Source organism: Hyperolius riggenbachi, chromosome 1 (genome assembly GCF_040937935.1).
Source record: "Hyperolius riggenbachi isolate aHypRig1 chromosome 1, aHypRig1.pri, whole genome shotgun sequence".
NCBI lineage: Eukaryota > Metazoa > Chordata > Amphibia > Anura > Hyperoliidae > Hyperolius > Hyperolius riggenbachi.
Window position 1 is genome coordinate 607295216 of NC_090646.1, and position 26983 is coordinate 607322198.

The 26983-nt window shown below is 42.5% G+C and overlaps 1 protein-coding gene across 6 annotated transcripts in view; it reads right to left on the bottom strand.

Moving 5' to 3' along the window:
* ADAMTS6 (ADAM metallopeptidase with thrombospondin type 1 motif 6) overlaps window positions 1-26983 on the bottom strand; it is a 410266-nt gene that overhangs the window by 96821 nt on the left and 286462 nt on the right. For all 6 annotated transcript variants that reach the window (XM_068249826.1, XM_068249813.1, XM_068249820.1 and 3 more), the window contains 2 exons: window positions 24966-25111; window positions 20992-21055 (listed from right to left, as the gene is read on the bottom strand). In XM_068249826.1, the coding sequence (XP_068105927.1) occupies window positions 20992-21055; window positions 24966-25111 (210 nt within the window). The remainder of the gene's footprint in view (window positions 1-20991; window positions 21056-24965; window positions 25112-26983) is intronic.

Consider the following 26983-nt stretch of genomic DNA (forward strand, 5'->3'; position numbering starts at 1 on the left):
GGGAGATCAAAAGGGGAAGAAAAAAAAAAGAGTTCCCATGCTGTAAAGTTCAGGTGGCCTGAAACCTGTGGCCTGAGGGTAGCTGACTGAAGAAGCAGTTTCCCCGTGTGAGGGGTCGTTTGCAATCATCATCGCTCTGGTGCACAATCTTGAGTTGTGGAGTAGGACCAGTGAGGGGAGCGGTCTCCCTATGATCCTCTCCGAGGAAGCGACACATGAACAGCAGGCATTGGGTGATGTGATGGATATTGTCGGTGGCTAGGGCTGTATTTTTCATAGTGCTGCGTTAGATTAAATGTTTTTATTGAATCAAGAAGCTGGGGCTCTAAATAACATTTTATCTGAAGTGGAGAATAAATTAGAAGGCTGTAACATTCTGTGTGGCTAAACACACCTGAGCACAAGAAACATATAAACAGTTCAATAATTCCAGACTTGTCTGTGTGGGAGCCGAAGAACATTAAAAAAAAAAAACTACCATCATGTAACTGACACACTCAAAAAACTTTAAAGAAGAACTAAAGTGAAAATAACATAATTAATAAAAATAGTTTTGTTTTTTTTAAACAAAATTCATTTCCTCTCCCTGATTTACATTCTGAAATGTAACACATGTGGCGACATCTTTAGTCCTCTCAGGTGATCTCTCTAGAATGCTTGTTTCTCAGAATTCTTTGCACAGAGGGAGATGCTGGTTGCTTGGCAGTTGGAAACAGCCATCATTTTCCACAATGCAACAAGGTTCACAGACAAACTGTCCGGGTCCTGGCATCACACTGTGGGAGGGGTTTCACTACAATATCAGCCATACAGAGGTCACGGATGATCTAATTGAGAAAAGGTAAAGATTTCTCATGAGAAAGGGGGTATTGGCTACTGATTGGGATAAATTTCAATCCTGTGTTTAAGTTCCTCTTTAAACTGAGAGTTTTATCTTTAAAGGCAAAATAAGAACGTGGTATTTCAGGACGGCCCTACTGTATTTAGAATTAGGTCTATATATAAAATTGTTTAGCTCAGTTTCAATTCTGTTTTAGCATTCAGTAGAATTGAGCCTGTGTATATTTACTTAAAGGGAACCTTAACTGTAAAAAAAAAAAAGTTTTTCTTACCTGGGGCATCTGCCAGCCCCCTGCAGCCATCCTGTGCCTCGCAGTCACTCATGGCTCCTCTGGTCCCCCGCTGCCAGCTAGTTTCGTTTGCTGACTGGGAGTTGGCCGGCCGCCATGCGTACGTTTTTACGCATCCCTGCTGGTGCAGGAAGCTATTGCAGACAACAAGTACATTTTTACGCGTTATGGGTGTAATGCGTTAAATTTTACGCATTACACCCGTAACGCGTAAAAATATACTTGTTGATGTCTGCAATAGCTTCCTGCACCAGCAGGGATGCGTAAAAACGTACGCATGGCAGCCGGCCGACTCCCAGTCGGCAAAAACGAAACTAGCTGGCAGCGGGGGACCAGAGGAGCCATGAGTGACTGCGAGGGCACAGGATGGCTGCATTGGGCTGGTAGATTCCCCAGGTAAGTAAAACTCATTTTTTTTACAGTTAAGGTTCCCTTTAAATATTGGAAAGAAATCTCTAAGGTTGCAAATTCTCATGGATCCCAAATTAGATAATCAGCTGTAGTCAATTCCTATGAAAGTCTGCGATTTTTGAAGAATATTGGATTAAAAAAACCTCAGTAGGTGAAGAGTCAGCTTACATAATATTATATGATGTGCAGAGGCAGACCAGTGCAACAGTGCAAGGCAAGGAGTGTTAGATGGGTCTGTACTACTTATTTAACAAACCGCTAAGCCTTGCTGCAGTAAAAGACTGTACAACTGGCATGCAGACTAAATTGTATCTTTTGTAATATTGGACAGGCATAATATAATGGAGGTTATATAAACAGTTTTAAGTGTTACACCAGTTCCTCAACAGTTTTAATCTTCAGTGCATGTCAAGGATCCCTTAGCAATTAATCCATCAGGTATCTCCTTATAAACACACATAAAAAAACAGATGAAGAATCTCCAACGTAAACAGAGTTTGGGAAAGGCAGTAACAGTTCTGTAGGACCAGCTGTTTCTGAGTCTGTGCTAAGATGTGCCATCAGCCTCCTGCTAAGGGAATTATCAAATTGCTGTGCTATGTAATGAAGCCCATCAACGACCAGTATAAATAATTTTATGAGGAATGCAGGAGAAAAGAAAGTTTCATGTTCAGCATGTGCCCCGACCCGCTAAAACTCTGTCCAGATCTGAAATGTGAAGCAGCTGTCATTGATGAGGAGCGAAGTCTATGGTTTCCATATAGAAAACTGCTGAATTTTTCTGTGTGCTGCTCTGTCTAGAGTGGGTATCTGTCATAGTGGCCATAGCTCAAACTGCCATAGTGTGTGCAAAATACTCAAGAGGAATTTATGTGGGAAAACAGGAGAAACTGAACATGAGCGCATGGACCTCCACAGATTCACTATGAACATCAAAAAAGGATAATAAAAAATATACTGATCTCCCATTGCCCACACATTTCTGTGTACATGGACACAGTTTAAGCAATCTTCTTGCCTCTGCATTAATGGGTGGCTTCAAATCGCATAAAGAAAGACTAACAAAGGAGACAAAATGTATACATTGGTTCAAAACTGTAGAAGAAGGTTTAAACAAGGATTCTAACTTCTTAGGCTGGCGCGATGGGTTTTAAATGCCGCAATTCTTTTTTCTTTTCCTTTTTTATTTCATATGCTGGTAAGATTTTTTTTTTTAATTACACGATTACATTGTATTTAATGTGCTGGTAAGATGGGTTTTGAATGCCACAATTCTTTTTAGCTTATAACAAATAGTGTATGTACTCTGCCTAGCTACGTTTGAACTCTGGATTTACGACATCTCCCCAACATCTGAAGTCTGTGGTATGTGATGGTTTAGCAAACACGTGGTCTTATCTATTTGTCCTAAATTAGCTAGCACCCTGTGAGACACTCCTGAAGTTGAAATTAAGGCATCTTATAACATTTATTTATGTTTATTAAAGGGAAGCTAAACTGAGAAGGACATGTATTTTTCCTTTTAAAATAATACCAGTTGCCTGGCTCTTCTGCTGATCCTGTGTCTCTAATACTTTGAGCCACAGCCCCTGATTAAGCATGCAGATCAGGTGCTCTGACTGAAGTCAGCCTGGATTAGCTGCATGCTTGTTTCAGGTGTGTGATTCAGACACTATTGCAGCAAAGAGATCAGCATTACACAAACAGGTGCACATCAACTGACAACTCTGTCAAGGTTATAAAATTCGCAGATGACACCTCCATCCTTGGCCTTATCGGCAGGGACAGTGAACTCGCATACCGGAACGAGATTGAACGCATCTGCAGGTGGTGCAAGGACAACCAGCTGGTACTCAACACAGCAAAGACAGTTGAGCTGATAGTGGATTTCAGAAGGCGCCCTCCCACACTTGACCCAGTCTCCATTGAAGGCACCAACGTCTCCAGGGAGTCGAGCGTCCGGTTTCTCGGCGCCACCATCACCAAGGACTAAAGTGGGCTGAGAACTCCTCCAAGGTCCAGAAGAAGGCCCAGCAGAGGTTGTTCTTCCTGAGGCAGCTGAGGAAATTTGGGATGCTGCGGGAACTGATGACAACATTCTATACTGCCACCATTGAGTCAATTCTCTGCTCCTCCATCGTCGTCTGGTACACAGCCGCTACTGCGAGCGACAGACTCAAGCTTCAGAGGGTTATCGATACCGCGGAGAGAATCATTGGGTCACCCCTTCCACCTCTGGACCTCTTACACACCTCCAGACTGTGGTCGAGAGCAAATAAATTATGGAACGACCCCTCTCACCCCGGCAGTCGCTACTTTGTCCGCCTGCCATTGGGTCGCCGCTACAGATCCATCCCCCCCAAGACCACCAGACATCTACATACTTTCTTTCCCCAAGCCATCCGCTTGCTAAACTCGAGCTACCACCCTCGTCAAGCACGTTAGACTTGCACTGCTGCCCATATCATATCATGTTGTAACCTTGTTGGTAAATGCTTGTGTTGTAATCTCTCTGCCGCCTAAAACTATATTGTATCCATCGCATTGCTTTTTGATCTGTTTGTACTTTCTTTTTGATCTATGTGTATAACAAACTTTCCAGGCCGTGTGTTCCACAAAAAATTCCGGGTGCGATATTTGTCGTACTCGGCGAATAAACTGATTCTGATTACTACCAGGCAACTGGTATTGTTTAAAAGGAAACATCCATATCCTTCTCAGTTTAGGTTCCCTTTAAGTATTAAACTCGATGCATTGCAGGCATACATGTTAAAAACCACACTGCCAAATTTGGGCACAGGGTGAAGACTAAAGAAGGCTCACTCAGATCTAGCTATACTTCTACTCTTATTCTAACCTATTTCCCTACGGACAACTTATTTGGGTGCGTAATTTGAGGTGCAACTACTGCCAGTGCGCGTATTACACAGTTTCTTTATACTTACAGTGGTTTGCAAAAGTATTTGCAAAACCCCCTTGAAGTTTTCCACATTTTGTAATATTCCTGCCACAAACATGAATCAATTTTATTGGAATTCCACGTGAAAGACCAATACAAAGTGGTGTACACGTGAGAAGTGGAACAAAAATCATACATGATTCCAAACATTTAAAAAAAAAAAATAACTGCAAAGTGGGGTGTGCGTAATCATTCAGCCCCCTGAGTCAATACTTTGTAAAACTATATTTTGCTGCAATTGCAGCTTCCAGTCTTTTAGGGTATGTCTCTACCAGCTTTGCACATATAGAGACTGAAATCCTTGCCCATTCTACTTTGCAAAACAGCTCCAGCTCAGTCAGGTTAGATGGACAGCGTTTGTGCACAGCAGTTTTCAGATCTTGCCACAGATTCTCGATTGCATTTAGATCTGGACTTTGGCTGGGCAATTCTAACACATGGATAGGTTTTGTTGTAAACCATTCCATTATTGCCCTGGCTTTATGTTTAGGGTCCTTGTCCTGCTGGAAGGTGAACCTCCACCACAGTCACAAGTCTTTTGCAGACTCCAAGAGGTTTTCTTCCAAGATTGCCCTGTATTTGGCTCCATCCATCTTCCCATCAACTCTGACCAACTTCCCTGCCCTGCTGAAGAGAAGCACCCCCCGAGCATGAAGCTGCCACCACCATATTTGACAGTGGGGATGGTGTGTTCAGAGTGATGTGCAGTTTTCGTTTTCCGCCACACATAGCGTTTTGCATTGTGGCCAAAAAGTTCAATTTTGGTCTCATCTGACCAGAGCACCTTCTTCCACATGTTTGCTGTGTCCCACACATGGCTTGTGGCAAACAGAAAACGGGACTTCTTATGTTTTTGTGTTAACAATGGCTTTCTTCTTGCAACTCTTCCACGAAGGCCAACTTTGTGCAGTGCATGACTAATAGTTGTCCTATGGACAGATTCCCCCACCTGAGCTGTAGATCTCTGCAGCTCGCCCAGAGTCACCATGGGCCTCTTGACTGCATTTCTGATCAGCGCTCTCCTTGTTTGGCCTGTGAATTTAGGTGGACGGCCTTGTCTTGGTACAGTTGTATTCAAAATTATTTAAACCCCCAGTGAAATTGAGTGTTTTGGCCAGTTTGACATTGATTTTGATCATTTCAGTCATCTTGTTTACAATTAAATCAAAGAGGCACTTGTAAGTCAGACAAATAGAACATAACATTTATAATGAAATAACCACAAATGTCTTTTCTGTGCTCACATCATTCTCAGTTTTATTCAACCCCCAAGTGACATTCATTCTTAGTAATTAGTACAACATCCTTTTCCAGTAATAACAGCTTTTAAACGTGAAGCATAGCTTGACACAAGTGTCTTGCAGTGATCTACGTGTATTTTAGCCCATTCTTCATGGGCAAAAGCCTCCAGTTCAGTCACATTCTTAGGCTTGCGCGCTGCAGCTGCTTTCTTTAAGTCCCACCAGAGGTTCTCAATCGGATTTAAGTCTGGTGACTGCGATGGCCACTCCAAAATGTTCCAGCTTTTAATCTGCAACCATGCTCTAGTGGACTTGGAGGTATGCTTGGGATCATTGTCCTTTTGAACGGTCCAACGTCTCCCAAGCCTCAGGTTTGTGACGGACTGCATCGCATTGTCATCCAATATCTCCTGGTACTGAAGATAATTCATGGTACCTTGCACAAGCTGAAGCTTCCCTGTACCTGCAGAAGCAAACGAGCCCCCAAAGCATGATTGACCACCCGCCATGCTTCACAGTAGGCAAGGTGTTATTTTCTTCATAGGCCTTTGTTCTTCCTCCTCCAAGCATAGCGTTGATCCATGGGACCAAACAGTTCTAATTTTGTTTTATCAGTCCACAGAACACTATCCCAAAACTTTTGTTGTTTGCCCACATGACTTTTGGCATACTGCAGTCGACTCTTATTCTTTGAAGACAGCAAGGGGGTGCACCTGGGAGTTCTGGCATGGAGGCCTTTATTACGCATTGTGCACCTTATTGTCTGAGCTGAAACTTCAGTACCCGCATCTGACAAATCTTTTTTCAGTTCCTCAGCAGTCACAGGGACTTTTCTCCACTTTGTGCTTCAGGTAGCGCACAGCAGTCGAAGTCAGCATCTTCTTTCTGCCACGACCAGGTAGTGTTTCAACAGTGCCCTTTGCCTTGAATTTGTAAATGATGCTTCCTATGGTGTCTCTTGGTATGTTTAACATCTTTGCTATCTTCTTATAGCCATTGCCCTTCCTGTGAAGAGAAATCACCTCTTCTCTTGTCGTACTGGACCATTCTCTTGACTTCACCATGTTTGTAAACACACCAGTAAATATCTAGAAGGAACAGAGTATCACAGTCATGTTAAATCTGCCTAATTGGTGCTTTTTATGCTTGATTGCTGCTCATTAACATCCACAGGTGTTTTCAATACCTGATCGAAAACACTTGAATGAACCTCTGTTCTTAAGAGTGGTAGTCTTTAAGGGGTTGAATAACTGTGTCAATGAAGAAATCACAAAAAAAAAAACCATTTAATACTGTATTACAAAAACAATTGATGTCATTTTAGTTGCATTTGGTTCTTTGAAAAGTCCTTGTAAGATTTCATTCTGAACACAATTACAAATGTACACTAAATTCCTTAAAACTCTTTACAGCATTGGGGGTTGAATAATTTTGAACACAACTGTAGGTTTACAGTTGTGCCATACTCCTTCCATTTCTGAATAATCATTTGAACAGTGCTCTGTGGGATGTTCAAGGCTTTGGACATTTTTTTTGTAATCTAAGCCTGCTTTAAATTTCTTAATAACTTTATCCCTGACCTGTCAGGTTTGTTCTTTGGACTTCATGGTGGTGTTGCTCCCAATATTCTCTTAGGTAACCTCTAAAGCCGTCACAGAGCAGCTGTATTTGTATTGACATTAGATTACACACAGGTGCACGCTATTTAGTAATTAGCACTCATCAGGCAATGTCCATGGGCACTTAGACTAAAGGGGGCTGAATAATTACGCACACCCCACTTTGCAGTTATTTATTTGTAAAAAATGTTTGGAATCATGTATGATTTTCATTCCACTTCTCACATATACACCACTTTGTATTGGTCTTTCACGTGGCATTCCAATAAAATTGATTCATGTTTGTGGCAGCAATATGACAAAATGTGAAAAACTTCAAGGGGGCCGAATACTTTTGCAAACCACTGTATTCAACAGGCGACAGTCAAATCTGAATATTTTGGTCTCAAGCGTGGGCATAGAATGAAGGGCTCCTGCACGGAAGAAAAGGCCACCCACAAACTCCTCCGTTCTACTGGACATGCGCGGACCTAGTCCGAATGTCATCCATGACCAGGAGCACAATCAGAGGATGACGAGGGACCCTGCACTGAAATAGCGGGCTGTTGGAGGATCCACTACTAAGGTAAGTATCTAGCATTTGTCCGTTCACTCACTTCAGGTGTAACAAAGTGAACTAGAACCAAGGTGCTACAATTTACACTTATGAAAGATGTTAGCTTCCAAAACAGTTTGCAGGCAAAACATTTCATAGTAGACCCTTCCACCGCAGTGAGGCCATCCTATTGGAACGGACCCTAACCTCTATTTTAAAACAACCAGAAAACTACATGCAAATGTCCGTTTGACCAGGGAGCAGGTAGTCATTGAACTTTCTCCCTACTGCATACAAAATATAAGCTTAACTTTTCTATTATATAAAATTGTGTTAAAAATTGAATATCAGTATTGTATTTAATGCTGAAAAGTGAGCCAGGTCATGACAAAGGAGGCCAGAATTTAGCGATCCATCACTACATGTGTACAGGGTCACAGGAGAAACAGCCATTACTGCAGCTGCGTGGTGACAGAACCTACTGCTTTCTTTGTGGCATGCACATTTTTTCGGCGTAGCATACAGGTATACGACTTTACTTTAAGATTTATTATTAACTGCTGTAACCTTTGTAAGATCCATCAGGCTTGGCAGTACAATAAAACACTGACCAATTGCATGTGTCACATAGCACTTCTCTGCCAGTCCGCTCACGTTTGTTTCATGAAGTAAGTACTAGTTACAAAGGCACACTTTGTCCATCACAAAGACTTTGCCTACTGGTGGCCCCACGGTAATGATAGCTTATTGTTTCGCCATTGCAGCTCGCAACAAGCATCATAAAATACCCGATCCAGTACCTTGGATAATTGCAACCTATTTTTATCCGGTTTCCTACCGCAGCTTGTCAAGGCTGTAGGATTTGGAAGGTGAATGGATTGCACATTTGAAAAGTATGTGAATCACACTGAAATAAAAGCCAAGTCAAGTCTGGATATTTGTGAATTACAGCACAAACCAGTAAAAACATTGTGTTCCCTGAGCAGTATGATGCTGTCCTTGGTATGTGTGACAGCTGGGGAGGAAAGGACACAACAAGACGTAATGACTCCTTTTGGGCAAAACCATGGAAAGGCTAGCCAGCCCTGGCATGGACATGCAAAGCTTCGTGGAGTTATTGTTTATACTGCAAATACTTGTTTTTAACATTTAAATGGAAGTCTGTGTATTGCCAATGCTGTCACTTTTAAGGCTGAACCACTGCTGACATCATTGTTTTGGTGGCCCAAAAATGACAACTGTGACAGATGATAGAGTGGTGTTGTGTATGGCTGATAGAAAATGTTTCAATGTCACTCATAATGGCCAATAAACTTTACAAGGACAACGGAGAGGGATATGGTTACCTGGCTGCCCAGCTGATCTTTGGCTGCAGTAGTGTCTGAAACACACACCTGAACTAAAGGCAACCTAAACTGAGAAGGATATGGATTTTTCCTTTTAAAATAATACCAGTTGCCTGACTCTCCTGCTGCTCCTGTATCACTTATACTTTTAGCCACAGCCCCTGAACAAGCATGCAGATCAGGAGCACTGACTAAAGCCAGACTGAATTAGCTGCATGCTTGTTCCAGGAGTGTGAATCAGTCACTACGGCACAAGAGATCAGCAGGACTGCCAAGCAACTGGTATTGTTTAAAAGGAAACATCCATATCCCTCTCAGTTAAGGTTCCCTTTAAGCATGTAGCTAAACCAGTCAGACCTCAGTCAGAAATGCCTGATGTGCACGCTATGTCACCCGTACGGGAATTGGGACCCAATCCCCTTGGGTGATATCGGCCTGTACAGATGCCTGCCAGCTGAGTAGTGTTATGTGAGTGGGCAAATAGATGACAGTGTTGCGTGCATGACGTCACGCAGGGGAGCAGCAACTTAAAAGAAGTTGGCTGGTGCTCGGGCAAGTTGTTCCACCAGGCTGATTTCTTGCAGAATGGCCGTTGCTGGTTGGGTGGGGGGGGATTGGGTGTGCTCTGTCCACATGCATGACTATCGGCTGAGGCGGTCGTTATCGGCCACCTTGGCCAACTTTAGTCAGACATGTGTAGGATGCTAAAAACAAAGGCTCAGCAGGACAGACAAGTAATCTGCATTGTTTACTGTGATGGCTAACCTTGGCACTCCAGCTGTGACAAAACTACAAATCCCATCATGCCTTTGCCTCCCTGAGTTATGCTTAGAGCGGTCAGAGTACTGCAATGCCTCATGGGACTTTTAGTTCCACCACAGCTGGAGTGCCAAGGTGAGCCATCACTGGTTTAGAAAGAAATATACAGTGGTTTGCAAAAGTATTCGGCCCCCTTGACGGTTACCACACTTTGTCATATTACTGCCACAAACATGAATCAATTTTAGTGCAATTCCACGTGAAAGACCAATACAAAGTGGTGTACACGTGAGAAGTGGAACAAAAATCATACATGACTCCAAACATTTTTTTTTACAAATAAATAACAGCAAAGTGGGGTGTGCCTAATTATTCAGCCCCCTTTAGTCTGAGTGAAGTCAGTTGCCCATAGACATTGCCTGATGAGTGCTAATGACTAAATAGAGTGATCCTGTATGTAATCTAATGTAAATACAAATACAGGCCTCAGAGGTTGTCTAAGAGAATATTGGGAGCAACAACACCATGAAGTCCAAAGAACACACCAGACAGGTCAGGGATAAAGTTATTGAGAAATTTAACCAAGTTACCCCCAAGGGTTTTTATCCTAACGGACCAGAGCAATTTTCAGTTGTCAGTGCTCCTCCCTTTTATTCCCTAATAACTTTATTACTACTGATCACAAGAAAATGATCTATACCTCGTTTTTTTCGCCACCAATTAGGCTTTCTGTGGATAGTACAATTTGCTAAGAATTTTTTTTATTCTAAATGAGTTTTAATGAGAAAAACAGAAAAAAAAAACAGAAAAAAAACATTATTTCTCAGTTTTAAGCCATTATAGTTTTAAAATTAAACATTCTCCTGTGGATAAAACAAACACGTTTTATTTGCCCAGTTTTCCTGATCATTAAACTGTTTAAATTATGTCCCTATCACAATGTATGGCGACAGTATATTATTTTGAAATATAAGTGTTATTTTTCTGTTCTGTTTTTTTTGTTCTGGCCATAATTACAAGCCCCTATGTAATAAATTAAAATTAATTTCCCCCCATAAAATATAGATTAAAAAAAGCTGAGTCCCTAAGGCAACTATTTTTTTTTGTTTTAAGCCGATTTTTTTTACAAGTGTTTTTTTTTTGGGGAGGGGGTGGGGGGGGGGTAGGGTTGAAAGTGTAATTTTATTAATGAAGTGTATGTACTTGAAAATGTATGTATTTTGTAGATGTAATATACTTTTTGGCCACAAGATGGCACTAGTGAACACTCGTTATAGGAAGCGTTCACTTTTTTTTTTTTTACACACACTTTAATTGTTACATTTCCTGTTATGTGAATGGACGTAGCCGCTGTTCGCGGTCACATCCATTCACTCCAGGCACTACGATTGGGTAGAGGACCGTTCGGTCTTCTTCCCCAATCACCCAGCACGGGATCCCGATGGAAACAGCGGCGGTAGCGGCGCAGACACGGCGGTAGCAGCGGCGGGAATGCGCGACGTATTAAAACGTCATGTTGCCGTTAATAGAGGTAAGCATGACGTTTTAATACGTTAGGATGGCGGTAAATGGTTAAAGCAGGCTTAGGCTACAAAAAAAATGTCCAAAGCCTTGAACATCCCACGGAGCACTGTTCAAGCGATCATTCAGAAATGGAAAGAGTATGGCACAACTGTAAACCTACCAAGACAAGGCCGTCCACCTAAACTCGCAGGCCGAAGGAGAGCCCTGATGAGAAATGCAGTCAAGAGGCCCATGGTGACTCAGGACGAGCTGCCTCTGCAGCCTCTACAGCTCAGGTGGGGGAATCTGTCCATAGGACAACTATTAGTCCTGCACTGCACAAAGTTGGCCTTTATGGAAGAGTGGCAAGAAGAAAGCCATTGTTAACAGAAAAGCATAAGAAGTCCTGTTTGCAGTTTGCCACAAGCCATGTGGGGGACACGGCAAACATGTGGAAGAAGATGCTCTGGTCAGATGAGACCAAAATGGAACTTTGGCCAAAATGCAAAACGCTATGTGTGGCCGGAAAACTAACACTGCACATCACTCTGAACAAACCATCCCCACTCAAATATGGTGGTGGCAGCATCATGCTCGGGGGGTACATCTCTTCAGCAGGGAAGCTGATCAGAGTTGATGGGAAGATGGATAGAGCCAAATACAGGGCAATCTAAGAAGAAAACATCTTGGAGTCTGCAAAAGACTTGAGACTGGGGCGGAGGTTCACCTTCCAGCAGGGCAACGACCCTAAACATAAAGCCAGGGCAACAATGGAATGGTTTAAAACAAAACATATCCATGTGTTAGAATGGCACAGTCAAAGTCCAGATCTAAATCCAATCGAGAATCTGTGGCAAGATCTGAAAACTGCTGTTCACAAACGCTGTCCATCTAGTCTGACTGAGCTGGAGCTGTTTTGCAAAGAAGAATGGGCAAGGATTTCAGTCTCTAGATGTGCAAAGCTGGTAGACATACTCTAAAAGACTGGCAGCTGTAATTCCAGCAAAAGGTGGTTCTACAAAGTATTGACTCAGGGGGCTGAATGATTACGCAAACCCCACTTTGCAGTTATTTTTTTTTAAATGTTTCGTTCCACTTCTCACGTGTACACCACTTTGTATTGGTCTTTCACGTGGAATTCCAATAAAATTGATTCACGTTTGTGGCAGTAATATGACAAAATATGGAAAACTTCAAGGGGGCCGAACACTTTTGCAAACCACTGTATGTGCAAGCTTCCACATCCCTCTCAGTTCAGGTGCATTTTAAATGGCAAGTACATTTTAACAACAGTTTGGCCTGATCTTACTGACAGTTTGTAATTGTGCCTGGGCAAATGTTTGATTGCAATATATTTTGTACCCTTTTCATCTTTCCTCTGTAACTTCAGCAGGTAGTTCTGAAGCAGTAGGCTGCGTGAAGTCACATGAATTTTCTTCTGCCTTGCCCACCCCGGACACGGTTGAAAACATGATATTTTAGTAAGGAGGGTGTCAAAATGACATGGTGTGGAGCCAGAGGGTTTTGGATGGGATTTTAGCTAGGTGATGGGTTAAAGCTATCAGGTGCGCCACTGACTTTGGTCTGCAGTTTTGGTGCCTTTTCTTTTTACTTAATTACACAAACCTGAATTAATTTAGCAAAACACAATTTTACCCATCAAAAAAAACAAAAAAAAAAACAACATGTTGAAAGCTAACTTTTATTAGATTTGATTAAAATGCCCATCTCTGCAGACATCTCAATACTATTCTGGAGAGGGGAATTGTGAATCCCTGAAACCATGCATAGCCTTTACTTGGCTCTGATCAGTATTATGGTCTACCCCTTTTCCCCAGACTGATAGAACTACATACTATACACACATCACATCACCCCACCACAACCAGACAGGTTTCACCTCTTTAAAAGAGGGGCTTCATCGGAGGCAAATATAAAAGTGCAAGGTGCTGCCAGTGTTAATACATAAAGTGAAACCTCAAGAAAAATAAAAAAAACATGCAAAAAGATGCAAATCTGCAGCATAGCCTCACAGCTATCTGTAAACATGAGTTGGAAAAATCAGCTATATGTGTACTCTACTTACCGGTTTCAAAACAACATTATAACGTGCTTCTCCTTTATAGTGTACTATTTTTGTACTTTTAAACATATCTTTGTCATGTGTGCAGAACACTTGTGGAATTCAGTTTGAAATAATAATCAGTTACCTTTTTTACAAAAGGTGAAAAACAATGGGAAATATAATTGCTTCTAGCTTATCTCTTTACTGGACTTGCAGTTTTGTCACCCCTAAATATTGTCTGTAACCTAAATTAATGTCCAGCGCTGCGTAATATGTTGGCGCTTTATAAATACAATAAATAAATGTGTGATTTTTTTTAATAAACAGTTTTATTTGTTAATAAAGCTATGATTTTAATGACCATTGGATGACCTGTCTTTGGCATTCTGCTTTTAACCAGTTTTTTTCAAAATGGTACATTGATAAATACCCCTTTAAAGTCCCACTTATCCATATTTAATCATATTAATGTACATCGGGATATGGGCATAACCTATAAACTGCTTTTTTTCTAGATCAATATAAATCTTATTCCCCCTTAATAGGAAACCATTTACATCAAAGAGGGTCTTTTGAGGCTACATTTATTCAGAAACCAATTAATTAATTAGGTACGGTGACCTAATTGAAGTCCCCCCTTGAAATGGTTTCGAACGTCAGCCTCCAACAGCATGCAGTCTCCTTTCCCCATAATCTCATTTAAGTATAAATCATTAAACATTTAAACTTAAACATAGCCTTACACCCCCCTTCACTTCCTATCCTATCACATCCATAACCTCCTCCTACATTACTCCCCAACCCCAATCAACCTTACCATTGCTTGACCCTAACCTTTCCATGCACACCTTCCAGCTCTACTTTGGTTTTAGTACTGGTTCCTATTCCACCACTGCTCCACCGAAAACTCTGCAACAGCACTGACTGAAAACCATCCTATTGCCAAATGCCTGCACCCAAACCAAAAAGCTATATCTACCTGCTGTGGCCCATGTGTTAACTTGGAGTGTCAAATGATACTTTTATACCAAAGAATCCTGTCCTAAAAGAGTATTTATGTGACCGGTTCTTCGGGTAGGGCTGCTACTAGTTTCTGGTTTGGCATCATGAATATTAAATTGCAGAGGTAGGAGTGGTGGCTCTCTAAAAAGACAACAACCTGAAGCTCTGTGTTGCAGGAAGCAGGTAAGTGCCTGATGAAGGGGTTTACCATCAGGTACTTTGGAATGGTTTAACATCGTACAACTTAATAGAGTGTAAAAATGGGCTGGCTGTACTTATGGACACTATGGGAACGTGTTGATCCAAAGAAATCTTCCATTGTGGTTGGGAAACAATTTGCCATTCTCAGGACCAACACTGCTGGATATGAGGAGATTGAACTTGAAGAATATCTCTTTTTTGCAACTATAAGCAAGAGATGTCATCAGCAGAAATGCACGGCAGGATTCCAAACACTCCCTTAAGCCACCAGAGTTCACAGAGTCTCGGACTGCCACTGAACCTATTTCCACATCTACCAAAAAAAGCTGAGTGGAAAAAATAAACTACCATCTGTATTAGAAGTTTTGTGAATTAATCAGCATTTTCTCCTAAGAATGTATAACCTCCCAGCACACAACAAGGGGGTGACCCGGAGGAGGGAAAGCACTGTTTGTATGTCTGAAAAGCAGTCAGGGAAGAGCGAAAAATAAATTAGTTTACCGTACAGGAGGAAGGGATGGTTTTCTCCAAAGAGCAGAATCAGCAAAGACTTATGTCTATAAAAATGATTAAAAGGATGATGGATGCGGACAATGTGCATTTGAGGCTTGAGAAAAACAGCAGCTTTAAGCAACATATTCGTCATGTACTGTCAAACTTTTCAGGTGGTTAATTCTTGAGTTAATCAAGATTGGGTCTCCAAAACCCCTGCCAGGAAGTTGTTCGGAAAAAGGTAAGGCCCGGTTCACATTAGCGGTGGCTATCCGGAATCGCCGTGCCAGAGCCGCACCGCATGCGGAACGGACGAAACGGACGCACGGCATAGCAATGTAAGTCTATGCCACCGTTCACATGCGTCCGTTTCGTCCGGACCGGAGCCGGACCGGATCCGGACTCCGGCGTCCGTTCCAACATGCGCTATTTTTTGGTCCGGCTCCTCCGGCAGCCGTATCCGGGGCGGAGCCGGACTGCACCATCCGGCCAATACAAATCAATGAGAACCGGATAGCGCACAACACACTGGCTAAAAATCCGGATGTTCTACCCCACTTCCTATGAGGATTGTTGCGGCGATATTGGATCGGGGACACATGGGCAAGCATTTTGGAGTGGAGCAGCACGAGCTGGAGATGTTGGCAGCATGTTGGAGGTGGAGGTGAGTGCTAAACAGCGGAGGGCCTGATTCCACAGGTCCCCCTTCTGCTGACCTCCCAGACCCCAACATTTTTTTTGTTTTTTACGTAACTTTTGCCAAACGGATCCGGATCGCATCCTGATGAACACCTGATGCAACCTGACCGGATCCGGATCGGATCCGGATCAGAACCGTACGGATCCGATCCGGATCCGGTCCGGATCCGGTCAGGTCATCCGGTCCGTTTGGCAGACAACCGCAAGTGTGAACGGGGCCTAATTTGGGTGCCTGCTGTAAATGGACAATTTGGCCGCCGCCATTGGCACTAATGTTAATTTGGGCACCTGGTAAAATGTATTGTTAACATTACTTTTTATGTGGCAAGTCCGGTATTTTCCATTTTTTTGGCGTATTTGCGTTGGGGGGGGGGGGGGGGGGTCGTTAAGAGTGGGTATCAGGAAGGGGGTGCGTGCTGGGGGGTTACGGTAAACCTGACGGGAAAGGGGTTTGTGCTGGGGGTTGTGCGGTCAAGGTTAGGTGTCAGGAAGTGGGTTTGTGATGGGGGGTGGGCGGTTAAGGTTAGGCATCAGGAAGAGGGTGTGTGCTAGTGTGATGGGTTGGTGGTCAAGGTTAGGTGTCAGAAGGGAGTGTGTTCTGGGGCGGTTAAGCTTAGGCATCAGAAAGGGGGATTGTGCTGGGAGGGGGGGGGGGTGGTTAAGGTTAGTCATCAGGAAGAGGATGTGTGCTAGAGGGGTGGGCGGTTAAGGTTTTGGCGTCAGAAATGGGGTGTGTCTTGGAGGTGGCTAACTATTAAGGTTAGGCATCAGGAAGAGGAGTTGTTAGGATAGGCGCCATCTTAGTGTTAGGCATTGAAGGGAGGAGGGTTCTGAGGGAGAGTAAGGTTCGGTTTACCTGTAGTAAGATATCGGTAATATTTACTTAATTTTACAAAAGGAAAATTGACACTCTAAAATAGTCAAACATCTGTAAATGTTACACATTTGTTCTGTGTCTTCATTAACCTACGTATTATGTTTAAAAGAAGAAACACATCAGCACTAGAACTGCCTAGCAGTCTGGGAAAAAAGTCCATGTACAGGATCATTTTATTCTCAATTAAATATTAAGATTCATAGGGGAACCAATAAACAGCAATGCTACACCAGCCATCACTTGTGCTCATCTCTCCAATTTGGAGGAATTACAGCCTACAAATCAACCACATAAATTTATGAGAATAACGTAGCCAGCCTAATCACATTTTCTTGCTCTGTATCCTATGACAACAACACCAGCTATGGTTTAAAACACTACCTATCAGATAACAGTAATGAATACCCTACAATGCACCCTGCTACAAAACATGGATGGCAATAAACATGTAGGAGGTTGGATTTAAAAGATTCCCCTTTACAGATTTGGCTTTTGTAAGATGGGAAATATAAGAGAAAAAAACACAACACATTTCAGCTGGATCAAAATGGAATTGGCGTTTCCACTGAGTTGGCATTTAAAAGAGTTTTGAGCAAAGGGACAATTAAAACTATGAATTTAAGAAAAGCCAAGTTTAAACGGCTCGTGGATTCGCTAAATCTTTTGCAATGGGATAGCCAACTATGCTGTAAGAACACTGGAAGCCAATGGCACATTTTTGAACAGATTCTTAATAAGTATTGTAGTATGTTCATCCCCTTATAGGAACAAAACTGAGGAATAAAGCAAAAAAGACCACCATGAATAAACAACAAATATCCTGAACATGATTAAATGTAAAAGGAATGGATTTTAGGCCCAAATCATGAAGGCACTGAAACTGCTTTAACCTCCCTAGCGGCATTGATGAATATACAGGTCAATACAAAGCATGCTGTGAACCGTATTGACATGCATACAGGTTAATACTCTCCTGCACTGTATACTAGACCCAGGGCCGGTTCTAGTAACAGTGGAGCCCCAGGGCAAAATTAACCAAGCAGCCCCCCAGTAGATACCCTCAACCAAAAAGCGGCAGTAGGGTCCCTTTGTTGCAGTCAAATTTCTCCCAGGACTCCTGAGCCATGGGCTGACACCCCATAGTTCTGCTGAAGACTCTACAGGGTCCCTGGGGAGCAACAGTTAAGTTGGGGGGAGACACCTTGGGGCCCTACAGGCTCTGGGGCCCTGAGGCAATTGTCCCCTCTGCCTCTATGGTAGCGTCGGCCCTGACTAGACCCTTGCTAGACACATTTTCGCAAGTTACAGAAAAAAAGGTTGTGAAAATTAATTGGATCCCCTTTTGAACAGAAAGCCTGGGTAAAGTGAATGAGAGCCCTTTTTTCTGAATAACTGGCTTTGATCTGTAAATGCTGATCTACCCTTATACAATCTAACATATAAAGGCACGCAAATGCCCTAAAATATTTGATCATATATGGGCAGCTTGAAAAAAGCTAAAAGAAACAAATCCAATTTCGTATAACCTTTTCATCTCTATTCTCTATACATCTCTTATAACTTTCTAGCTCTATGAGTAAGAACATTCACAGCATTCATTGTAAGATTATTTGACACTTTGCTAATCTAAGTATTACCAGTTTATAGGATGTTGCTGCTGTTAAATTAAGAAATCATCTTAGTCAACATATACTGATTTTAACGTACTACTGATGTAACTTTGGTTATGCTCCATATACAGTGGGTTGCAAAAGTATTCGGCCCCCTTGAAGTTTTCCACATTTTGTCACATTACTGCCACAAACATGAATCAATTTTATTGGAATTCCACATGAAAGACCAACACAAAGTGGTGTACACATGAGAAGTGGAACGAAAATCATACATGATTCCAAACATTTTTTACAAATAAATAACTGCAAAATGGTGTGTGCATAATTATTCGGCCCCCTTTGATCTGAGTGCTGTCAGTTGCCTATAGACATTGCCTGATGAGTGCTAATGACTAAATAGAGTGCACCTGTGTGTAATCTAATGTCAGTACAAATACAGCTGCTCTGTGAGGGCCTCAGAGGTTGTCTAAGAGAATATTGGGAGCAACAACACCGTGAAGTCCAAAGAACACACAAGACAGGTCAGGGATCAAGTTATTGAGAAATTTAAAGCAGGCTTAGTCTACAAAAAGATTTCCAAAGGCTTGAACATCTCATGGAGCACTGTTCAAGCGATCATTCAGAAATGGAAGGAGTATGGCACAATTGTAAACCTACCAAGACAAGGCCGTCCACCTAAACTCACAGGCCGAACAAGGAGAGCGCTGATCAGAAATGCAGTCAAGAGACCCATGGTGACTCTGGATGACCTGCAGAGATCTACAGCTCAGGTGGGAGACTGTCCACAGGACAACTATTAGTCATGCACTGTACAGAGTTGGCCTTTATGGAAGAGTGACAAGAAGAAAGGCATTGTTAACAGAAAGCATTAGAAGTCCCATTTGCAGTTTGCCACAAGCCATGTGGGGGACACATTAACCATGTGGAAGAAGGTGCTCTGGTCAGATGAGACCAAAATGGAACTTTTTGGCCAAAATGCAAAACGCTATGTGTGGCGGAAAACTAACACTGCACATCACTCTGAACACACCATCCCCACTGTCAAATATGGTGGTGGCAGCATCATGCTCGGAGGGTGCATCTCTTCAGCAGGGACAGGGAAGCTGGTCAGAGTTGATGGGAAGATGGATGGAGCCAAATACAGGGCAAACTTGGAAGAAAACCTCTTGGAGACTGCAAAAGACTTGAGACTGGGGTGGAGGTTCACCTTCCAGCAGGACAATGACCCTAAACATAAAGCCAGGGTTACAATGGAATGGTTTAAAACAAAACATATCTATGTCTTAGAATGGCCCAGACAAAGTCCAAATCTAAATCCAATCGAGAATCTGTGGCAAGATCTGAAAACTGCTGTTCACAAACGCTGTCCATTTAATCTGACTGAGCTGGAGCTGTTTTGCAAAGAAGAATGGGCAAGGATTTCAGTCTCTGGATGTGCAAAGCTGGTAGAGACATACCCTAAAAGACTGGCAGCTGTAATTGCAGCAAAAGGTGGTTCTTCAAAGTATTGACTCAGGGGGCTGAATAATTACGCACACCCCACTTTGCAGTTATTTATTTGTAAAAAATGTTTGGAATCATGTATGATCTTCGATCCACTTCTCACATGTACACCACTTTGTATTGGTCTTTCACGTGGAATTCCAATAAAATTGCTGCATGTTTGTGGCAGTAATGTGACAACATGTGGAAAACTTCAAGGGGGCCGAATACTTTTGCAAGCCACTGTACATTGCTGTAAATCCCCTGCACTGTAGGTTTAACTTTGTAATGTACTCAATGAGAGACTCTGTTTGTTCGTTTTAATGACTGTACTTTCTTGTTTTATAAAGCTATAAAGAAAAATGTAAAAAAATAAAAATTAAAAAAAAAGGGCAGATACTAAATGCATGCTTTTGCGCAGGACAAATGTGGGGGGTTGGAACACATGACACATGGGGACAATGCAGGGGGTCCCTGACATTGTGGCAGGTTGGTGGTTTGCATCAGCGGGCGTATGTTGGGGTTTCCCTGTATTCGGCATGTAAGACGCAGGGACTTTTTCTCCCCCTTTTGTGGGGAGAAAAAGTCAGTGTTAAAGAAAACCAGAGCTGACTAAATAGCAAAAATCGATACTTAAGCAGGGCTTCTTCCAGCCCTATAAGCAAGAGCGAGTCCCTTGCCAACCTCCTGCAGTCTGCCGTTGAGCCGCGATCAGCCCCAGTAACCGACTCAGTCGTGTCTGTCAGGGTCTTCCCAGACTGGACCTGACTGAGCCGGTTACCAGGGCTGATCGTGGTTGAATGGCAGACCGCGGGGAAGAAGGCAAGAGGCTCAGATGTGCTTATGGGGCTGGAGGAAGCCCAGGTAAGTATCAATTTTTGTCATGTAGTCAGCTCTGGTACACTTTAAATGCCAAAAATACAGTATACAAGCCTTCCCTGAGCATCATGGGAAACTACAGTTGCTCACTTGAAGATGAATTATAGCAAATCCCTTTTGTTTTAAGAAGGCAAAATTACATTTAACTACATGGTTGACAGCCATCGTGTTTACTTACATCGGTGTTGCATGAGCGGTAGCGCTTTCTCTCTCCTAGGCAGTATTTCCCTCCTCCCGATGGTCTGTAAGAAGGAACTGTGATTTACATTTGTGTGTCATGCATTATAACCAAATCATCAACTGTCTGCAGATATTCACATATCACAACATGGAAGCAAATCATCCGTAATTTGTAGGCTGTGGCAGCCAAAGGCTAGAGGTAACAGTAGTAAAAACATAGCATGACCTTTTCCTGTTAACTATTTTCAGTCCCTCTGAGCCTAGGAGTGGCCGACCAAGAAACACAATCTCACTTGGGATATCAGGGTAGACACAACAAGCTGACTTGTATTTCAGTGATCTCACTGTCTCTGGTGATAGAACATAATTCAATAACATCAAGCTTGGCTTGTAACGTCCAGTCTGATACGAGACAAGCACATGTGAAAACTTTACACCCAGAAGAAAACTCCTACCAGCTTACATAAAAGGATTACATACTGACAAACGGAATGGTGATGCCTTGGTGAGCGCCCAAGAAAGAACTAAGGAAATAAAGCAACAATGCGCTTGTCATGTCTAAATGAGATGATACAGTAGCAAGTATAGTATGTCGACTCTTTGGAATTATATGGATTTCAGCACAAATTGGTCATAAATTGTGATCTGATCTTCATCTAAGTCACAACAATAGACAATCACAGTCTGCTTAAACTAAGACCACACAATTCAATGTTTCTATGTTTTTATTGAACACACCATGTAAACATTTACAGTGCAGGTGGAAAAAGTATATGAACCCTTGGATTTAATAACTGGTTGACCCTCTTTTGGCAGCAATAACTTAAACCAAACGTTTCCTATAGTTACAGATCAGACGTGCACAACGGTCAGGAGAAATTCTTGATCATTCTCCTTTACAGAACTGTTTCAGTTCAGCAATATTCTTGGGATGTCTGGTGTAAATCGCTTTCTTGAGGTCATGCCACAGCATCTCAATCGGGTTGAGGTCAGGACTCTGACTGAGCCACTGCAGAAGGCCCATTTGCTTCTGTTTAAGTCATTCTGTTATTAATTTACTTCTATGTTTTGGGTTGTTGTCCTGTTACAACACCCACCTTCTGCTGAGCTTCAGCTGCTGGACAGACGTCTTAAGTTCTCCTGCAAAATGTCTTGATAAACTAACTGTGCGTCAAAAGATTTGTGGGATAGCAAGGAGAAAAATTAGTTACCGTCCAGCTACCGCTGTTATCCATCACTGCTATACTGACTCCCTGCTGCTGACTGTAACTCTGTAGCAAGCTACTGGCGCTAGCCGGAGTTCAGATACATAGCACCCAAACTCCGGAAGATATCACAGCTGCAAAATCATGCGGCTAACTGTAGTAGCAGGAGTTCGGAGCCAAACGCTAACAGAAATCTCTGCTGCTAACTGGATTTCTGTTACATAGTAGCCAAACTTCACAGTAAATCACCCCTGCCATCAATGCTAACTATTGTAGGAAAAGTTTGGCTATAAAATAACCAAACTCCAGTAGCGCCATTTGTACAGTGGCCTATCAGACGCACAGTACACCCAAATTAACAGATTCAGGCCCTTTTGTCTTACCGTTCCCTAAATAGCAGTATTAGGCGGTCTTTTTTTGCCCCTATCTCTTACACAGCACTATAAGGTGGGCTTTTACTGTGCAGTAACACCAAGGTTGACACCAGGTGTATGCTGTATTCCTATAGTGATGCCACAGAAAGGGGGGAGATATAGGGACCCTACAGGCTCTATGGCCCTGGACAACTGCCCAATTTGCCCTAATGGAGGCTGCTGACCTTGGTTGCTAAGGACATCAAGAGGAAGTTCTCAGTTAACAGGCTGGCTGTAGGTCCTTTTCAGCCTGTCATCTAAAAGATGAAAGCTTTATGTTTATGTTAAGCTATAGCATCTTCCGATAGGAAAAAGCTTGCCAAGTCCAAGTGACTCTGCATGGTGAATTCATTACACCATGAAATGTATAAACGCAGAGGTGGAATTTAGCATAGATGCAGACAAATATGCACTGGGGAATGAAAGAACTGTGAAAGAGTTTAGATTCCCGGAAAAGTGTAAAATTGCTAAACAAAAAAAAAAAAAAAAAAAGTGACTTTATTTATTATTTGGCCATAAAAAATCTAATATTAGATTTTCACTTCTTTGGTGGCTTCCCTGTAAATGGACACCCATCCAAATCTCCAGAGAGAAATACGGATTCTAAAACTCCTCTTAATGTTACATATTTAGAGTTCTCCACTTGTTATTTTAAAATCTACAGTCATTATGATGAATTAAATCAAGCTTTGTCAACTGTCCACTTTACTGCTTTCTAGAGATTTTAAGCCGAACACACGCACAGCGCATCCAATGAGAACACCGAGAGGAACCTCATCCTGCTGATATTTATAATGTCCTAGCAGAGAAGTTCATCAGTCCCAAAATAACGGCACTCAGAGGAGCAACACTATCACAAAATGGACAACCTTTTGCTGCTGGCGTAATAGAATACTAGAGTTCTGGACAGTGGCAAAAGGCAGAAAGAAAGACAATTTAATTATGGTTCTACTGGGAAAAACGCTCTACCTTTTCTTTAAAGATGATCTCTGTCCAAATATAAAAAGCACCATTTAACCCAACTTCTCCTCATTCCTGAAACGGACATATTCACCGCATACATCTTCTGAACAATGAACTTGCCATGTTATTGGCCTTTTATAAACACCCCCCCTTACTTTAAGATGGCAGCCTGGGTACTCAAAGGCTGCTCATATAACCAATTATCAAAATGCCTGACCAGCTTTTACAGAAGTTACATTAACTGTGTAGCTATGGTCCATTTGGGGCTACCTATGTAATATGCTGTAATCTGCTCTTTAACCACTTAAGTACCAGCGGTCTCGGCCCCCTTAGCAGTATTCCTTTGTTAGGAATAGCAATGAACACAGACGAATTGCCGCACATACCCGCTGCAATCGCAGTCTCTATGGCGGCGGAGCTCCTGTGGGCCGGTCAGAAGCCGCTTTCATTGGCTCCTGACCCTACATATCACTGTAAGCCAATGGGAGCTGCTTACATTGATAGACAGGGGCAGGAGCCAATGAAATCGGCTCCTGACCTGCTCACAGGGCTCTGCCGTTCTAGAGACGGCAGAGCAAGTGAGCTACGGCGGGGAGATAGCGACGAGATCTTCGAGAGTGACGAAAGCAGCGAGAACATGCGGTGTTGGTTTATTGAAATCTACACCCTGCCAGCCAGATCAGCATCAAAACAGGGCGTAGATTTCAATTATCAAGGTCCTTAAGTAGTTGAAGTAAAAAAAAAGTGCCAGTGGGAGGTGCTTACCTTACCTTGGGAGGGATTAACATCTGGATCCTAATGAGGCTTCCTCCGTTCTCCTCAGCCAGCTCCTTCCAGCGCTGGCTCCCACCACAGTGACAGTGACAATATTTACTTTGAGCAGTGTGCAAAGGCCCACTAGCAGCTTCCTGATTGGCTTCGACGGAAATATCTGCGCCTGATCGGGACTGCACTACTGTGCAAGCGCGACTTATCTGTGCAGTGGAGCGGATCCAATCAGGCTCGGCTATTTCCACCAGAGCCTGTTGGAAAGCAGCTACTGCATCTGTGTGCACCGCCAACAAGGCCATTTTTTCGAGGGAGCCAGTGCTGGATCCCCTCTGGTGAGGAGGAAGGGGGAAGCCTCAATAGGATCCAGAGGCTTTCCCCTCCCGAGGCAAGTACCTAATTGGGGCACTTTATTTTTACCCTTCAGATACACTTTAATGAGAACATAAAATCAATGGAGTTACTATATTTATAATATAAATACACTTACCCTTAACATTTCAGAAAATAAATTATAACATTTTCAACAACAACAAGAAAAACACATCAAAAACACATACTTTACATTTTAAAACGATCCAAATAGTTCTTTGGTTTGGCTCAGGCTTACTTTAGCTACTTACGCTGGACTGTCACAGTGCCTTAGGGATGAGGAGACTCCGCCCCCGCAGGTCCTGGTGCACTCTCCCCACAAAGACCACGGCCCCCAGTCTCCATCAATGCTTTTTGGCCAGGTCCCAAATGTCACACATTCTCCCTGATAGCACCACTGAAAAACAGTCCAGAGGTAACAAGTTCAGCTACTATTTTAAAAAAATATATATTTATATATCATTAATACTATGAAATAACCTTACTTCATGGCTTCAAATAATACATTTTCTCAGTTTTATTAGACTTGTAGAGGGATTTGATCAATACACATTATTCTATTCTTGCACAGCGATATTCAGAGATCGTTACAGCTCCTGCAATGTTAGACTGCCTATGAACTATGAGTTCTGTCAATGAATATGGTATCCTCTGAGCGGATTTGTCATCGAAAAGAGACAGATGACAACGGCTGCCTAAAAAACAGCAAAAACAGGCCAATAAGCAACTGAGGCCATGCTGGTTAAGGGCATAGGAGATCTGGATTCAAATCTCGGCTCTTCCTATACAGTAAGTCAGCACCTATTCAGTAACGGGTTCTTGGGCAAGACTCCCTAACAATGCTATTGCCTACTGAGTGCACTCTAGTGGCTGCCTCGCAGAAAGGAGTAGGAAAGGAGAAAAATGCTATACAATTTTTTTTTTTTTCAATTTTGTTACGAAAAACGCAACATTTTAGTCCTCCCCTGTTAGGCACTCATAACCACGGGCATTCTGACGCATAGCAGGTAACACGTACTGACGCAGAAACAGACAGACAAGTTTTTTTTTGCTTTCACAGATTTCTTTGCAGTTCTTTGCCCACCGCTTTTTTGGTTTCGTAGGGTTTTTTTGGGGTTTTTTTTAGCAGTTTTTGCCCACCACTGATCGCTGTTTTTTTTTTAGTAAGATTTGGTGAGGGGGCAGCATCCACTAGGCCCCTAGACTCTCTCCCGGCCCTAGGCAACTTCCTAGGTTTGCCTTGTGGATAATCCGGCTTTGTTCTGGGTTGTCGGTACCCGAGGCCGGTTTCACATTAGCAGCCTGCGTTTTAGTTGCGGTGCGATCGTTAAAAACAGGCTTTAGAGATACCCGCAGTAATGCGCGGTGATGTAATTTTTGGCAGCAAGCCAAGCTATAAGTGAGGCTCTCCAGTGCTCACTTCCAGTGGCGGATATTGCAAGGAAGTGTATTGAAAAGATACGCTTCAGCGCACGCACACACCAACCGGTTTAATATATCTGCGGTGCCACTGACTTATATGACTTCCAGTCAACGCAGATGTTGAGCCATAACACGCTGATGCGTTCGCATCAGATGTGATACTTCCGACGCATGGCATCGGGTATGAAATAGCTGTGGTAAAAAGGGGTAATGCAACGCAATGAAAATGTCTTAGTGTGAAAGGGGCCTGAAGGAAAGCCACATAAACGTGCAGGAGCGCTGACAGGAATAAGGATGACACAGCACAGGCCTTTATCCACTTAAAGCGGAATATAACCCTGCATTTCAACTTTGCTCTAAAATATTATTTACAGCATATTATATGCAAAAAGCATTTTTTTTTTACTAGACCAGCATTGGAAGGGTTAAACACAGAGGTTTAAAGTTCCATGGAGAGATATGCAGAAGTTCAGATTGTTACATTCTATTTAGTTATATGTATCTATTGATAAATGTTACACACTCTTTGGCTGTCCTCCAAGCTCCTTCTCAGTCAGAGAGAGTGAGTCACATTCAACACTTAGATACATTTATGTAAACAAAATGTATCTATGTCAGCTTCGGATGAGTCTGCAGAAATCTATGTAAACAAAATGTATCTATTTCAGCTTCGGATGCGTCTGCAGAAATCTCCAGGAACTTTAAAGCCCTGTGTAGCCTTTCCAATGCTGGTCTAGTAAAAAAAAAAAATGCTGGTTGCATATAATATACTGTAAATAATGTTTTAGAGCAAAGTTGAAATGCAGGGTTATATTCCGCTTTAAGATTGTAGGACATGAATTTCACA